The sequence below is a fragment of the Eptatretus burgeri genome, chromosome 2, assembly GCF_056783735.1.
Source record: "Eptatretus burgeri isolate ZD-2024b chromosome 2, Ebu_testis_v1, whole genome shotgun sequence".
Taxonomy (NCBI): Eukaryota; Metazoa; Chordata; class Myxini; order Myxiniformes; family Myxinidae; genus Eptatretus; species Eptatretus burgeri.
In genome coordinates this window covers 131,455,382-131,472,881 of record NC_140962.1, presented here as the reverse complement: position 1 = coordinate 131,472,881, position 17,500 = coordinate 131,455,382, and the positions used below count along the sequence as shown (strand labels likewise).

General features: G+C 42.2%; 1 protein-coding gene across 5 annotated transcripts in view; it reads right to left on the bottom strand.

Moving 5' to 3' along the window:
• LOC147033154 (adhesion G protein-coupled receptor A2-like) overlaps positions 1-17,500 on the bottom strand; it is a 112,546-nt gene that overhangs the window by 67,756 nt on the left and 27,290 nt on the right. For 3 of the 5 annotated variants that reach the window (XM_085871251.1, XM_085871252.1, XM_085871253.1), the window contains 2 exons: positions 13,896-13,967; positions 12,051-12,214 (listed from right to left, as the gene is read on the bottom strand). The exons of the other annotated variants lie outside the window; for them this stretch is intronic. In XM_085871251.1, coding sequence (XP_085727377.1) covers positions 12,051-12,214; positions 13,896-13,967 — 236 coding nt within the window. The remainder of the gene's footprint in view (positions 1-12,050; positions 12,215-13,895; positions 13,968-17,500) is intronic. 5 annotated transcript variants of the gene reach the window in all.

Here is a 17,500-nt window from a genome sequence, read left to right as displayed (position 1 = left end):
TGGTCGAGGTGGAGACGCTCGTCGCGGGACTCGAGACAGAGTAAAAATCCTCCTTTCCCCGAGCATCAGCAACCCCCTCCTGTTTCCCCCCCCGCGCTGAGATAGTACGACCAAGGGGGCCCCTTTTCCCACCCCCTACCAGACACTGTCCGCGAGGCCCGCGGAGTTGAGGCACCATCGCTGCTCCGCGTCTCATCACCAGACGGGTAGGCCCGACCCGGTCTCGGCCTCAGGCCCGCCTCATCCTTGAGGGTGTTCTTTTTCTTGGTTTTGGGTATGTGTTGTCGGCGCCGTCTGTGAAGTAGAATTGTATAAGTGTTGCCGTGTGCTCGGTAGTCGGATAGCTCTGCATTGTGTCTTCGCTTTTACATTTGCTTTTTGTGTAAAATTGCATTGTGTTTCTTTTCCTTCTATGTGCTTTTGGTGGAATTGTATATGTGTGCTTTCCGTTCATCGCGAATAAATGTGCTTTATGTTGAACTGTTTCCCGCTTCGCTTCGTCATTTCTCTCATTGAATCCTCATCTTGCTCCACGTAAAGGGTTGGTAGTGGGCTGAATACGCCCGATAATTAATCGAACCGTCGAGGCCGACGATAACACCGCTTGGTTATCCCGATAGTACGGAACGGGTCGCTTAAGTGGCCCGTGTCCGAAGTCGACCTGCGGCAAGGTGCGATCGCCCGGTCTACCCTCCGTGTGGGTACTTAGGTAGGTCGAATTTGGCGAGCAACCCTATCCCACGCGGGGGCCGATTGGCTCGATCGCGGTGAAACCGAAAGGTCCACCCGTGACTGGTTCCCGGCGTTAGTCCGAGAGGGTCACGACTGGATTGTCCGTCCGGTGGGCGACGTGCCGCGATTCGAGTTACGTGGCCGTCAGCACGCCGGCGGGCGCGAATCCGTAACAATATATATAAAATTATGTTTGTGCATGTGTGTGTGTGTGTGTGTGCGCGTGTGCATGTGTATGTATTTGTGTGTGTATGTATGTATGTATGTATGTATGTATGTATGTATGTATGTATGTATGTATGTGTGTGTGTGTGTGTGTGTGTGTGTGTGTGTGTGTGTGTGTGTGTGTGTGTGTGTGTGTGTGTGTCTGACTCATTATTATTATTATTTTTTCAGTTTAAACACCTGTCTGGATGAACCAATCACACAACTTAATCTTCTGGAGGAATCTGATACTACACTATCTTCTGGAGGTAAATGTTACATTTATTATTTTATTAATATCATAATGTAATCATATTTATATCCCCTAATTGTTTTTCACTCTTTGTTTTGAACACAATATGTTGATCGAGTTTCAAAACCAAAACAAACCATCAGACTCCTGCGAAAGAAGATTTTGTTCAATGTTATTACTTTTGTTGTAATTCAAAATCAGATAATTATAAGGAAGCATTTATAATTAAAGAAAAGAATAAAGGAGATGTAAAGGGGAGGGGTGGGGTTGGGGGAGGATTAGGGTTAGGGGTAGGTGTGCTCCCCCAATGACCCACCACCCCCCTTATCCCTCTCCCCTCCCTGTGTCTGTGTGGGGAAGGGTGGGGGTGGGATGAGGGCGGTGGTGGGTCAAAGGTGGGGGCGCACATGGGGGTGGGGCTTGTGTGGGTGGGTGGGGCTTGTGTGGGTGGAGCTTGTGTGGGTGGGTGGGGCTTGTGTGGTGGAGCTTGTGTGGGTGGGTGGGGCTTGTGTGGTGAAGCTTGTGTGGGTGGGTAGGGCTTGTGTGAGTGGAGCTTGTGTGGGTGGGTGGAGCTTGTGTGGGTGGGGCTTGTGTGGATGTGGCTTGTGTGGGTGGAGCAATTTTTTTACTTCAATAAACATGTGTGGGAACTAATAAACTAATCACTAATTTTGAGGATATGATGGGTGTGGATGTGGCTTATGTGGGTGGGGTTTGCGTGGATGTGGCTTATGTGGGTGGCACTTGTGTGGATGTGGCTTTTGGGAGTGGGGTTTGCATGGATGTGGCTTATGTGGGTGGGACTTGTGTGGGTGGTCAAAAAAATTCAATTTATCTTTGTCTTTTGTAATTCCTGTGAATAAAATGAACCTAAAATCTCTTCCCCCTTTAAATCATATAATTTGTAAGTTCAAGGAACTGTACCAACGACATCATCAATTTAAAAAAGTTCATTTGTCCATCGCTATGGTATAACCTTTTTCAAAATGATATTTCCACCTGTATATTCTTACTATATCACCAACTTTGAACTTAGGCTTTCTGACATTAATCTTTTTCATATTTTAATTTTGTAAATGTTTCTGATGGCTTCGTTTTCGTTGAGGTATGAATTGTGTCGTTGTACTTATCTACAATGTCCTGAATTAAAGACAACCATTGTTGAGAACTGAGTTGTGTGAATTTTTTATATAGTCTCTCTTTTAAAGTGCGATTAAAGCGCTCAATCACAACCGCTTTTCCTTCATTAAAGGTACTGTATAATATAATGCTGTTATTTTTTAGAAAATTCATAAATTTCTTATAATAGAACTCTCTACCCTCATCAGTCCACAATTTTTGAGGTTTTCTCTTGCTTTTATTGAATATCTGTTGGATGGCAAACGTAAAAGTATTACCTGGTTTGTTTTTCAAAGGAACAACCCACACATATCTACTCCTCAAATCAATAATGGTTAAAGCATATTTGTACCCCTTATCATAATTGAGTTCAATCAAATCAGCGGACCAGATATAATCAACTTCCTTGGAATAAACCTTCTTTCTATGAAACTTTGTGATTATTGGTTTATGTAATTCATCAGCTAATTGCTCTTCAATCTTAATGACATCATTAGAGCCTATAAGTTTTTTGAATTTCCAAGCCCAAGTTTCAATTTAGCACTGATCATCTTCTTTATGATGAACCTATCAACTTTTTCTCTCAAGGTTGGATTTTGTATCAGAGACAAATTGTACAACATTTCTCTATCGGCTTCGTGTTTTTCTTCCAACGTTGTGCTATTTCCATAATCAATATCGTGTCTCATGCACACTTCATCAACCCTATTGATAGGTTTGCTCAACGGTTGAGGATTGTCAGCCTCATCTAATCTTTTATTCAAGTTTGTTCCTGGAACACAGAAAGAATACCCTGGTAGATGTAATTCCCCTGGTATTCCAGTTGTAAATTTACTTCCTGATAAAAACTTTTGTATATCTTCCCCTTTTTTTTGTTTGGTGAATTCACTCTTTTTTGAGCCACACACTGAACATGTACCTTTTTGTATAACCCTATTATTTTTACTTTTAACATAAAAGATATTTTTACTCTTGGTTTTCTTTTACATTTTAGACAATAACTCATTTATTTATGTGAAAAATTCCGACAGAGTGCGAAAACATTTTTAGTTTCCAACATACACATTTGTATCTTAATTTTTAAAACATAAAGAATCCTTAGAAACGTCTTCACTCTCTCCTCCATTTATTTAAGAATAAAAATGTAAAACTATAAAACTAAAAAAAAAATATTTATAGTGTCGAACTTTACTTCAAATAAAATTCATCTCAGGTATCATCTTCGGTCCTTTCATTGGTGCTTTCACAATCATCTATAAAACTACTTTCATAACTATCGTTTGAATACAAACTCTCGGTGTCATAACTGTCTTCTGTTCCAACAGATATACTATCATCACTCTCAATCTTCAAAATCTTCAGTTGAATAATGACTCATATTTAATTAGTAGAAAAGCAGATTTCAATGGGCATGTGGGGAAGGGAATAAAGAGGATGAGGAGGTGATGGGTAGGTACGGTCTCAACAAGAGAAATGTGGAAGGGCAAATGGTGGTAGAGTTTGTAAAAAGAATGGAAATGGCAGTGGTAAATACGTATTTCAAGAAGAAGGAGGAACACAGGGTGACATACAAGAGTGGAGGAAAGTGCACACAGGTTGATTACATCTTAAGCAGGAGATGCAACCTGAAAGAGATTAGTGACTGTAAGGTGGTGGCAGGGGAGAGTGTAGCTCGACAGCATCGATTGGTGGTCTGTAGGATGACTTTAGAGGTGAGGTTGAGGAAGAGAGTGAGGGCTGAACCAAGGACCAGATGGTGGAAGCTGAAGGAGGAAGACTGTTGCGTGAAATTTAGGGAGGAGGTGAGACAGGCGTTGGATGGTGGTAAAGATGGGTGGGATGATTGGGCAACGACAGCAGAAGTTGTGAGGGAGATAGCTAGGAAGGTACTTGGTGTGACATCTGGACAGAGGAAAGAAGATAAGGAGACTTGGTGGTGGAATGAGGAAGTACAGGAAAGTATAAAGAAGAAGGGGTTGGCGAAAAAAAAGTGGGATAGTCAGAGAGATGAAGAAAGTAGGCAGGAGTACAAGGAGTGGCGGAAAAAGGCAAAAAGAGAGGTGGCAAAGGCCAAGGAAAAGGCATATGACGAGCTGTATGAGAAGTTGGATACAAAAGAAGGAAAAAAAGGATTTATACCGATTGGCAAGACAGAGGGACCGAGCTGGGAAGGATGTGCTGCAGAATAGGGTGATAAAGGACGTAAATGGGAATGTGGTGACGAGCGAGGAGAGTGTATTGAGAAGGTGGATGGAGTACTTTAAGGAGCTGCTGAATGAAGAAAATGAGAGAGAGAGAAGGTTGGAAGAGGTGGAGATAGTGAATCTGGAAGTGGGGTGGATCAGTAAGGATGAAGTGAGGACTGCTATGAAGAAGATGAAAAGTGGAAAGGCGGTTGGCCCAGATGGTATACCAGTGGAGGCATGGAAGTGCTTAGGAGAGATGGCAGTGGGGTTGTTAACCAGATTGTTTAATAAAGTCTTGGAAAGTGAGAGGATGCCGGAGGAGTGGAGATTAAGTGTACTGGTTCTGATTTTCAAGAATAAGGGTGATGTGCAGAACTGTGGAAATTACAGAGGGATAAAGTTGTGAAGCCACACCATGAAGTTGTGGGAAAGAGTAGTGGAAGCTAGGTTGAGAGGAGAGGTGATGATCTGTGAGCAGCAATATGGGTATGATAGGGTTCCAAGAGAGGAGTTGTGGCATTGTATGAGGAAGTCGGGAGTGGTGAAGTATGTGAGGATCGTGCAGGATATGTATGAGGACAGTGTGACATCGGTGAGGTGTGCAGTAGGAATGACGGACCGGTTTAAGGTAAAAGTGGAATTGCACCAAGGATCGACTCTGAGCCCTTTCCTGTTTGCAATGGTGATGGTCAGGTTGACGGACGAGATCAGACTGGAGTCCCCATGGACTATGATGTTCGCGGATGACATCATGATCTGTAGGGAGAGTAGGGAGCAGGCTGAGGCGAGCCTCAAGCGGTGGAGGTACGCACTGGAGAGAAGGGGAATGATAGTCAGTCGGAGTAAGACGGAGTACATGTGCGTAAATGAGAGGAGGGTGGTGGTATGGTGCGGTTGCAAGGAGTTGAGGTGGGGAAGGTGGATGGGTTTAAATACTTGGGATCAACTGTCCAAAGTAATGGAGAGTGTGGGAGAGAAGTGAAAAAGAGAGTGCAGGCAGGATGGAGTGGGTGGAGAAGAGTTGCAGGAGTGATTTGTGACAGAAGGTAGCAGAAAGAGTGAAGGGGAAAGTATATAAGACGGTAGTGAGACCAGCTATGTTGTATGGTTTGGAGGCGGTGGCACTAACAAAAAGACAGGAAGCGGAGCTGGAGGTGGCAGAGTTAAAGATGCTGCGATTCTTGTTGGGAGTGATGAGGATGGATAGGATAAGAAATGAGTATATTAGAGGGACAGCGCAGGTAGGACGGTTTGGAGACAAAGTGAGAGAGGCGAGATTGAGATGGTTTGCACATGTGCACAGGAGGGAAGCGGAGTATATCGGGAGAAGGATGTTGAAGATGGAGCGCCAGGCAGGAGGAGAAGAGGAAGGCCAAAGAAGAGGTCTATGGATAAGGTGAGGGCGGACATGCGGGTGGTTGGAGTGTCAATGTAAGATGTGGAGGATAGAGCGAAATGGAGACGGTTGATCCGCTGTGGCGACCCCTAACGGGAGCAAGCCGAAAGAGGAAGAAGAAGATTTAATTAGTAGAAAAAATTACCATCGATATCTATATACTTTTTTTCATTAACAGATTCAACTACTACATTTTTTATATTAAAGGTCATTTTAAAATGGTCCTTAACTGCTATTGAACGAAATGTCATTTCACCTGATATATTAACATCCTTAATTTCATTAGGATTTACATCTTTAGGGTTGTTAAAAAAAATACAAATTTCTCCTTGCATATTACAGATGGTCTTATCTTTTCTTTCTAAAGCTTCATCCATAAGGTTTTTCTTTTTTGATACTTTTTCTTGTTTCATTGCTTTTTCTAGTTTTGAATATATTACCAGAAGGAGAGGAGAAACTTTTGTTAGAGCTACTTTAAATGATGTTCTTCCAGATATCCTAAAAGCCCTTCCACTGAAGGAAATTGAAGAACTCATATTATTCACCATAATTGTTTTTATCCAAGTCGTTGTTATATTTATCTTTATTCAATTTTACATGCCCAACATATTTCTCAGTATCTTTTACAAATGAAGAGATTGATTGAAACTTGTCTTTTGTGTCTTCATACATTGTATTTATTAAGTGAAAAAAGTTGGAGGATAAAATGGTTTTAAGCACAGATTCACCTTTAAGTTAAATGGAATTTTCATCAAGAAAATTTTATTTTAAGCAAAGTTTTGTTATATAAATATGGTGAATACAACGTACTGCGATGTTTGTAATCATGAATATAAATGTTATAAAAAACACCTTCAAACCAACAAACACACATTCAATCTTTTCAGACAAATATCTCCACTTAACCAAGAAGCAAAATATTGTGATAGATGTGATAGATATTCTTTAAAAAAAATTATAATAAACACCTTCAATCACGCAAACACAAGAACAATGACCAAAGGGAAGGTGCCACTAAATTCTCCATTGAAAACACTGATGGGGCATTTAAAGGACAAAAAACAATCATAAAATAAGATTGTTTCGCTTTCAAGACCCTGGACCATCTTCAATCATGGAAGCTGTTGATGTGGTTAAACAAAGTATTGAAACTATAATTAAATATACCATCAGAGATGGGAATCCCCTGCCATTGAATGAAAAAGGTCATACATATTCCAGATAATGAGGGAGGTGACTTGGAAACAAGACACCATTTGGTCATCATCTCGACAAAGTTCCACAGGGATGAGGAACGTCGTAACCAAAAATAATTGAAATCAGATAAGCGGTTTTCCATTTATTACAAAAAACATTTTTTTCAAGATGGCCGCCCCAGTCGGCCATCTTGGATCCGGCCATGCCCAAAATCAATTGTGTTCTTCCTTTTCAGGTGGTACATGTGTGACTCAAATTTCAAATCGATATGGCGAAAAAATTTTTTTCAAGATGGCCGCCCCAGTCGGCCATCTTGGATCCAGCCATGCCCAAAATCAATTGTGTTCTTCCTTTTCAGGTGGTACATGTGTGACCCCTAATTTCAAATCGATATAGCGTAGAGTTTATGAGTTATCGCACTCACAGCTATAAATGTTGACGCCCGGACGGACAGCCGGACGACCCGGGTGACAACAATATCCCCCTTCCGCCACGCGGCGGGGGATAAAAACACATTAAGTAAAATGAAAACTTTAAAGTTTTATATGGGAGTAAAATTGAATATGGTAAGAGAAGGCGATAAAACTATTCCCTATACGAGGACAAACCCTCACTTTATCTCATCATTTCAAGATTTTGTAAGATGTGATGTTTACGATGAACTCCAGAGACAAGAACAAGATGTTGATCACACTGTAGTAGGTAGTGGATTTACTATAACAAATTTTTTTTTTTAGATATACACCATTACACATCTTAAAATCAGATCTTCTTCAAGCTTCTTCTTATATTGATTCACCAAAAGAGATAAAACTTAAGAAAGCGGTTGTTAATATTCAAAACAAAGACAATAAATGTTTTATATGGTCTGTTCTTGTTCACTTACATCCTTCACAATGGAAACCTGAAAGGGTTGAACATTATAAGAAATACGAGAATACATGATTAAATGTTAAAGATTTAAAGTTTCCAATGTCATTGAGAGATATTCCTAAATTTGAGAAAATGAATAATCTATCTGTTAATGTATATGGATTAATGGATACAAACAAAGCTCAGATATTAAAAATTTCAAACAACTATAAAAATGATGAAACACCCATTGACCTTCTCTACTTTACTTCAAAGGAAAAATCACATTATGCTTTCATCAAAAATTTATCAAGATTAACCAAATCACAACTATACAAGAGAAAATGTAAAACATATCCTTGTCAGAGATGTCTCAACTCCTTTCATACAAAAGAACGATGAAATCAACATTCAAAATATTGTAGTAATCATAAATCAACCATAATCAATTTACCAAAAGCAGGTTCAAACATATCATTCAAAGATTATAACAAATCTATAAAACATCCGTTTGTGAAAAATGCTGATTTTGAAAGTATCCTTGAAAAGATCTCCTTATCAAAAACACTCCTTGTGGTTTCTGCTATTATATCAAATCATCTGTTGGTGATGAATACAACAAGTTAGAACTTTATAGAGGAGAAGATGCCTCAGAGGAGTTTCTAAAATGATTGGAAAAAGACTGTATAAGACCAAGAGAAATAATGGTTAAAACCTATAAACCAATGTCGTTAACAAAGGGAGAGAAAAAGGAATTTAGAAAGAACAGTATCTGTCATATTTGTGAGGAGAAAATTGAGGGAGAGGTCAAAGTTAGGGATCATTGTCATCTTACTGGAAAATATAGAGGACCAGCTCATTCCCGTTGTAATCTTAATTAAAAGCCCCCAAACTTTATTCCTGTCTTTCTTCACAACAACCCTCACTATGACACACATCTATTTATAAATGAACTTTCAAAGACATCTGGAGATATTTCTGCCATTCCGAACACAGATCAAAAATACATCTCATTCACAAAAACAATTCATACATCCCCCATAACCCACATCAGATTTTTTGACACATACAAGTTTATGGCAAGTCCATTATCTAACTCAGCATCAAATATTAAAAACTTACCGAATCTTAAATCGCATTTCTCAAATCAAGAAGAGATTGATCTCTTATCACAAAAGGGAATATATCCGTATGACTACATGGATTCATTTGAGAAGTTTAAAGAAAGACAACTTCCTTCAGTGGAAAGTTTCTATAGCAAGTTTAATAAAACTAATATTTCCGATAGAGATTATATACAAGCTAAAAAGGTTTGGGAGAAGTTTAATATAAAGAATCTTGGAGAATATCATGATTTGTATCATAAAACTGATGTATTGTTATTAGCTGATGCGTTTGAAATTTTTAGAACAGTCTGTCATAATAAAAATTATTATGGATTGGACCCCGCTCACTATTACACAGCCCCGGATTTGGCTGGGTGTGCTTTGTTAAAAAATGACAAAACAGAATTTGGAATTAATCAGTGATCTAGATATGCTTTTAATGATAGAGAAGGCTAAAAGAGAAGGAATATCTCAAGTATGTTCCAAGAGATATGCTAAAGCAAATAATAAATATCTTCCTGATTATAATAAGAATGAGGACAACTCTTACCTGATGTATTATGATGCTAACAATTTGTATGGGTGGGCTATGTCTCAATGTTTACCTTATGGAAAACTTATATGGGTTAAAGAAAAACATTATGAAAAAGTTTTACAAGACATTGTTGTCTCCTCTTAAAAAGAATTGGATGAAGCTGAGGTTGGATATTCTTTTGAGGTTGATTTAAAATATCCAGAACTTCATCACAAACATAAAGACCTACCTTATGCCCCTGATAAAGAAAGTCCAAGAAAAGAATGGTTATGTGATTACCAACAGTCATTTAATATAAAAGGTAAAATCTCCAGAAAAACTACTTACTACATTAAATGATAAAGAAAGTTATGTTTTGCATCAAAGGAACTTGAGACAATATTTATTTGCTGGGTTGAGAGTGAGGAAAATTAATCTGATTTTGAAATTTAAACAAAGTCATTGGTTAAAGAAGTATATCGATTTTAATACAAAAAGTAGAACAGAAGCAAAAACAGATTTTGAGAAGGACTTTTATAAATTAATGAATAATGCTGCATTTGGAAAGACTGGAAAATATTAGGAATTAACAAAACATAAGACTTGCTCCATCTTGGAAACAGGCTTCAAAGTTAATTAATAGACCAGGTTTTGAGCGAGTGGAGGTGTTTTCAGAGAACTTTTGTGCTATTCATTTGAAAAAAGAGAGTATTGAAATGGATAAACCAATTTATCTAGGAACATCAATTCTTGACTTGTCAAAGTCGTTAATGTATGACTATTACTAAAATAATTTAAAATCAAAGTATAAGGATAATGTCATTGTTATATATGGATACAGATAGTTTTATATTAGAAGTTAAGACAAGTGATGTTTATGAGGATATGATTGATAATATATATATATATATATGATACAAGTAATTACAAATCAGGTGATGTGTTTTTTTTTTTTCATCAAAGAATAAAAAGGGTATTGGTAAGTTTAAAGATTAATTTGGTGGGAAGGTCATGAGTGAATTTATAGGATTGAGATCAGTCTTATGCTTTTACATATGTTGATAATAATAACATTGAAAGGTGTGATAAGAAGCTAAAGGGAATGAAGAAAAATATAATCAAAGAAACAATAAATTTTCAACATCATTACAACTGTTTCTCCTTAAAGAAGGAAGAGTACAGAAAAATGAATACAATAAGAAGTTATAAACATCAATTATATACAGAAGAGATAAAAAAGAAAGCATTAGGAGCTTTTGATGATAAAAGATATATTTTAGAGAATGGAATCAATAGTCTCCCTTATGGTTATAAGTATAAGTGTTAAGATATTGGGTTGGGAATTTTAACAGGCTACTGCCATCTTTTTACTGATTTATAAATGATAGAACCAAGCAATAACCAAACCAAAGAGTGGAGATGTAATCAGCCTTGGTATTTAAATGGGAAACATAAAGAATGTGAGAAATATCAAATAAGTCTTATTGAAGAAATAACTGGGGTGAAAGTAGATAAAACAAATAAGCGGATAAATTTAATTACAAATAAGTTGGAGGATGTAAAGAAAAAAAATTAATATCCTTGAATGGACTGAAAACTTTGATGGTTATCAATTGAACAATGGAAAAACAATTTACTACAATCTCAGTGATATGTGGCTCAGGAGGTGGTCAAATAAGAGCATTAAGAGAAGTTTATCATTTCATTTCTGCTCAACAAAGACACTTATACCAAGAACCAAGTTCCAAGTTATTCTTTGTGAATATACTTGATGGAAATGAATGTTATAAGAAAATTAAGTTATTCCCTAAAGTAGAACATGGGCAAATATTTGTTGATTCGCTGTTTGAGTGGAATGAAAATATAAAAGGGAAGAAGTGCTTTAATCAGTAAGTCTCAATCTTTCATAGTCTCAATTTTACATTTGCTTGTATGGGAGGGAAGGGGATAGGTGGGGAGAAAATCAATCTCCTATTTTGCTTTTGGGGCTTGAGTCAGAAAGTTTCTGCCTTTTTCCCCATTCATTTGAATGGGAGTTCCAGAAACCCCATTTATCATCTACTGATCTCGAAAAAAAATGACGTAAGTATGTACGCCATCATTAATTATCTGTGTGCCAAGTTTGAACAACATCGGTAAATATATGTCCGATAAATGGTTGAGGATGTGATCAACATCGGGTTTTTTTACAACTAAAATGGCCGCCAGTCGGCCATCTTTGATTGCATCAAGAAACAAAATGATATGCATATGTATCCCATCATGTGTTGTTTTTGTGCCAAGTATGAATAAAATCGGTCCATACATGTCCGAGATGTGGTTGCGGACGCACGCACACACGGACACGAAAATCAAGACCAAATCCATAAGCCCCAATTTTGGACTAAGTCCAACGGGGGCTAATAATGGCAAGAATGAGTGAATCGACAATTGTTTAAGAATGCATCAGTAGATAAACAAAAAATTTTACAAAGCAAAAAAAGTGTATAACCGCAGGCAAGTTGGGCTGGCTGTAGCAAGTGCAGACGAGTGGAGCGTAGAGCACGAGGAAAGGAGCATCGAGAATTCGGCGCTAAAAGCAAACTGCGTGAGCGAGCCCATGAAAGGAGCCAACGGAGGGAGCAATCGCAGACCAATCGCCCTGAACCAACGTCCCTGAGGATTGAGTGAAAAGAGAAGTCAAAGGCGTGAGTAACATCATTGTGAAAGAGCGGGAGCATGACACGGGATGGTGACACAGTAGCAACAAGGTGGAATGGAATGGTGGGAGCATGATGGAGAATGGGGTGGAGATGCGGGGTGGAGATGCGGGGTGGAGATGCGGGGTGGAGATGCGGGGTGGAGATGCGGGGTGGAGATGCGGGGTGGAGATGCGGGGTGGAGATGCGGGGTGGAGATGCGGGGTGGAGATGCGGGGTGGAGATGCGGGGTGGAGATGCGGGGTGGAGATGCGGGGTGGAGATGCGGGGTGGAGATGCGGGGTGGAGATGCGGGGTGGAGATGCTGGGTGGAGGTGCAGGGTGAATGTGAGGAGGGAGAGGAGCAGAGGGCAAGTGTGGGTATGGGGCAAAGAAGTGAGGGTGGGGAGGGCAAGTGTGAAGATGACTGCGAGAGGGGAAAACGAGGCAGGAGCGAGAGGTGGGAGCAAGAGATAGGAGAGTGACTCGGTATCTGAAGGCCGGAGGAAGGTAGTATAGAAGCGCAAGTCTGGATGGTGACCTGGGAGCGTGAGGAGGGCAGCGACGCAAGGGCATGAGGATGGGTGGCCATGCGGGGGCGCGAGGAGGACGACCACACGGGGGTGCGAGGAGGGGCGGCCACGTGAGGGCATGAGAAGGGGTGGCCTCACGGGGGTGCGAGGAGGGGCGGCCACATGGGGGCGTGAGAAGGGGTGGCCTCGCGGGGGTGCGAGGAGAGGCGGCCACGCGGAGGCATGAGGAGTGGCCACAAGGGGCACGAGGAGGGGCGGCCACGCAGGGGCGCGAGGAAGGACGGCGACGTGGGTGCGTGGAGGGACGGCGACGTGGGGGCGCGAGGAGGGACGGTGACGCGGGGTGCAAGGAGGGACGGCGACGCGGGGGCGTGAAGAGGGACGGTGACGCGGGGGCGCGAGGAGGAACGACGATGCGGGGGCGCGAGGAGCGACAGCGACGCGAGGAGGGACGGCGACGCGGGGGCGCAAGGGCGTGAGGAGGGACGGTGACATGGGGGCGCAAGAGTGTGGCGGGGGGACGGCGACGCGGGGGCGCAAGGGCGTGAGGGAGGGGACGGAGACGTGGGGGCACAAGGAGGGATGGCGATGCAGGGGCGCAAGGGCATGAGGGATGGCGACGTGCGGGCACGAGAAGGGACGGCAACGTGGGGGCGCGAGGAGGGATCGTGACATGGGGGCCCGAGGAGGGAGGCGACGTGGGAGCGCGAGGAGGGATGGTGACGTGGGGGCACGAGGAGGGACGGCGACGTGGGGGCACGAGGAGGGACGGCAATGTGGGGGCGCGAGGAGGGAAGGTGAAGTGCGTGGAGGGATGGCGACGTCGGAGCACAAAGAAGGCTGGCAAAATGGGTGTGGGAGAAGGGACAGCGATCCCAGCATAGTGAGCCATATACTCAGATGGCATTGCAAAATTGGTCAATCTAAATGGCAAGGACAAGGCAGACAGCCTTGAAGATGGTAACATTAAGAATGAGTTACACAAGGTCGAAAGATGATTGGGTGAGGTAATCCTGAATCAGGATGAGGTTGGAAGGTAAATGACTTGAAAGGCTGGGATTATATTTATGTATAAAATGAGGAAAGATAGGAAAATCAGACACGCTTGAGAGTTAATAAACTTACAAAACTTGCAGGGCTGTAAGCTTGTCAAACACACCGGGTTGAAGGCTTGAGAAGATATTGTGAGAGATATTTCTGAGATGATGAAATGACAAAGACAGTGACATGTTACTGAATGATATACAGGGTTTTCAACACTGACCAGTACCACCTGTACATCGATAAAGAAGTTGGAGTACAAGACACAGGATCCAGCTTGTTTTCATTTCCTTTACATTTGGAAAATGTTCTATTTTCTTTGAATTGTGTTCAGTTATACAAGTTTTTCATGACTGAGCATAAAAGTAAATGGACATTACTTGTGTTATTTAATTGCGATGAGTATACAAGATGTGAATTAAAAAGGCCCAAACTTACTGTGATTAATTTCATAATTTGATGCGAACATATGCAACTAGAAGGGCACTCGGTAGAGTGCATACCTCTGCCACGCAATGCCTGATCCAGGAAAACATATCGGGCCCAATACATTTTTGAAATATCATGCTTTAGATCATTTTTGGCCCTATCTCTCAAGAGTGAAGAATCACTTAAAAAATTAAATAATTATCAGATCCGGATTCAGATCTTCACCAAAAATCGAATAAATCTGTCCTTATGACACAACCAGTGTCCACCAAGTTTCGCCCGAATCCGTCCACAGCTTTTTGAGATATCCTGGTATATATCGTTTTTGGCCCCATCTCTCAATAGTAAAGAACCACTTTAAAAAATTCTAGTAGCCGGATCCGGATCTGTCCACAACTTGTTTTCAAACACACCGGTTAACCTGGTGTTGGATTAGCAGTTAGGGTGGTGGCTTGGAATCCGAGGGTCCTGAGTTCAAGCCCCGTTTTCCGCTGAATCAACACCAGGGGGTTGACTCAGACTGCCATCCTTCTGAGGTCGTTGAAATGAGTACCCGTGGAGCAGCCAAAAGGCTGCACACTAAGGGAAGGGGTCGTGACGGATTTATTAAATCTGGTATTGGTGTGGTGCAGGCATGATGTGCCGAATGGCCTTCTCCTGTGCATAATTTCCTTGTAACCCTTGTAAAAAAAAAAACTTTTTTAGATATCCTTCACACAAACAAACAAACAAACAAACAAACAAACAAACAAGAAGACGTCGGGCAGAGCACTGGTTTTTAGCATTCAGGGCAAGGCATCAATGTATGCTCAATCTAAAGAACAATGAGCCAGAGGATGTGTCTGCCAGCATTAGTCGACATAAATTATCCTCGTAAAATTATCGGTGTTTTTTTACTCATAAAAGTAGGCTGATTATCGCTGGTACCTAGCCAGTTGGATCGTGAAAGACTTGGACTGAAAACGTTCCTTGGCCGACCTCACATGAAGGTGGGAATAATCAGGGCCGTTAATGTGTTCCAACGCTTGCTACAATGTAAAATGATGCATTATTTAAACATTAATAGGTTAACATATTATACAAAAGGATAACCTATTAAACCATAAAAAAACCGAACACGTGATTGTTGTTGATGCGATTTATTTTTGTGACATCACAGGACATAAACGAGATGCAAACTCTGACAGAGATAAATGCTGAATAATTAACTTAATTGTGCTCGAATCAGTGATGCTGCGTTGTGGCGAATGTCTGGAAGTGTGAACCTGAATAGCACCAAATTCCTTGACTTTGCAAGAAGTTATGGACTTTGGGTGGCTGGTTCATGGTTTCAGCGTCCACAAGCTCATCGCTGAACTTGGTATTCCAACGCTGGCGGTGTGGCAAAGGAGATTGACCATGTCATCGTTGATGGTCGCTGGAGTATGATCCAGAACTGCAGGGTCTACCGGAGTGCTCAGTTCCTCAATACTGACCACCGGCTTGTTGTAGCAACTGTTAAGTTGCACCTTAAATCCAGGAGAATGGCACCATTCCAGACTAGGCTGGATATTGGCAAGCTCAAGGATGAGTGGATAGCTGAGGAGTTTGCGAACAAGCTGAGTGGAGATTTGGGGGTCTAGGTGCTTTGGGATATCCTGAAGAGTTGTGGAGTGCCTTCAAGACCACCGTCATTGATGTGGCCCGTGGATGTCTTGGAACTCACCGTCGGGCGTAGAAGAATTTTGTCTCTCAAGGGACACTGGATACCATTGACCAGAGTCACAGGGCCAGGCTGAATGGCAGAGCTGAGCTGTTCAGGAAGCCGAGGCGTAAAACTGAACGCGCGCTAAGGGTAGACAAGGACGTTTATGTGCGAGGTATCTGTGAGGGAGTAGAGCATCACCTGTGGTCAAGTGATTCTCGTCCCGCTTACAGGGGAATTCGTGCATTGCGTTCATCCAAGCTCATCCCTCGATGCACTGCAGTTAGAGCAGAGAGTGGTGGGCTCTTGACAGAGGAGTCCGAAATGAAGGCCCGCCAGGCTGGTTACATTGAGCGGTTGTACCAGGCTGATCCACCAGCTGTCGAGTTGGGTGTCAGGGGTGTTACAATCCCTGTTGCTGACCTTCCAATCAACTGTGGTCCACCTTCGTTTGTGGAAACACAGGCTGCGGTGAACTGGTTGAAATGGGGTAAAGCTCCAGGGATCTGTGGCATCAATGCTGAACTTCTGAAGGCTGGTGGAAATGCTGCACTCGTGTCGTTGCATGCAGTTTTGTGCTCTGCCTGGAACACAGGCATCATCCCAACTGACTGGAAGAAGGGGCCTTGCTGTCCCTCTCTGGAAAGGGAAGGGTGATCACCAAGACTGCAACAACTACCGAGGGGTGACGCTACTCTCAGTGCCAGGCAAGGTCTTTGCACGGATAATTATTGATAGGGTTCGCCACCATCTGCTTGAGCACCAGCGTCCAGAGCAGTCCGGCTTTACACCAAAGAGTTCAACGATTGACCGTATCCTTGCTCTCCGGATCCTCACCAAACGCAGACGAGAGTTTCCGCAGGGGCTCCTTGCAGCCTCGGTTGATCTCTGTAAAGCGTTTGATTCAGTGAATCGGGATGCACCCTGGAGGATTCTTGATCTTCGTGGGGTGCCACCAAAACTGATCAATCTAATGTCTGAACTATACTCTGTTATAGAGAGTGCTGTGAGATGTGGTGACACAATCTGACTTATTTCCAGTTGTTACTGGAGTTCGTGAGGGGTGTGTATTGCCCCCCACACTTTTCAGTAACAAACGTAACTGGATTCTGGGGAGGATGTCAGAGAGATAAAGTTGCGGTGCATTGTTTGGGAATGTAAAGATCTCTGACCTTTATTTCGCAGATGATGCAGTCATCTTTGGAGACTTTAGATATCCTTTTGGGGGCCCTCGAGGTGCTGAATGAGGAGTTGGAGCCGCTGGGATTACGGGTTTCCTGGGTCAAAACTAAGATCCAGGCTTTCAATGGCATCTTGGACACTGCTATCCTGTCTGTGCCTGTTTGTGGTGAGGATGTTGAGGTCGTGTGGAGATTCACTTACCTTGGCTGTGATACTCAAGTCTCTGCTGGCTGTGAGCCAGAGGTCAACAGACATCTGGGTCGGGTCTGGGGAGTCATGGATTCACTGGATCACGGGATGTGGCGCTGCCGGTAGCTGTGCAGGAGGACGAAAGTCCGAGTCTTCAGGTCCTTGGTGCTTCAGTCTTGCTCTATGGATGTGAGACTTGGACTCT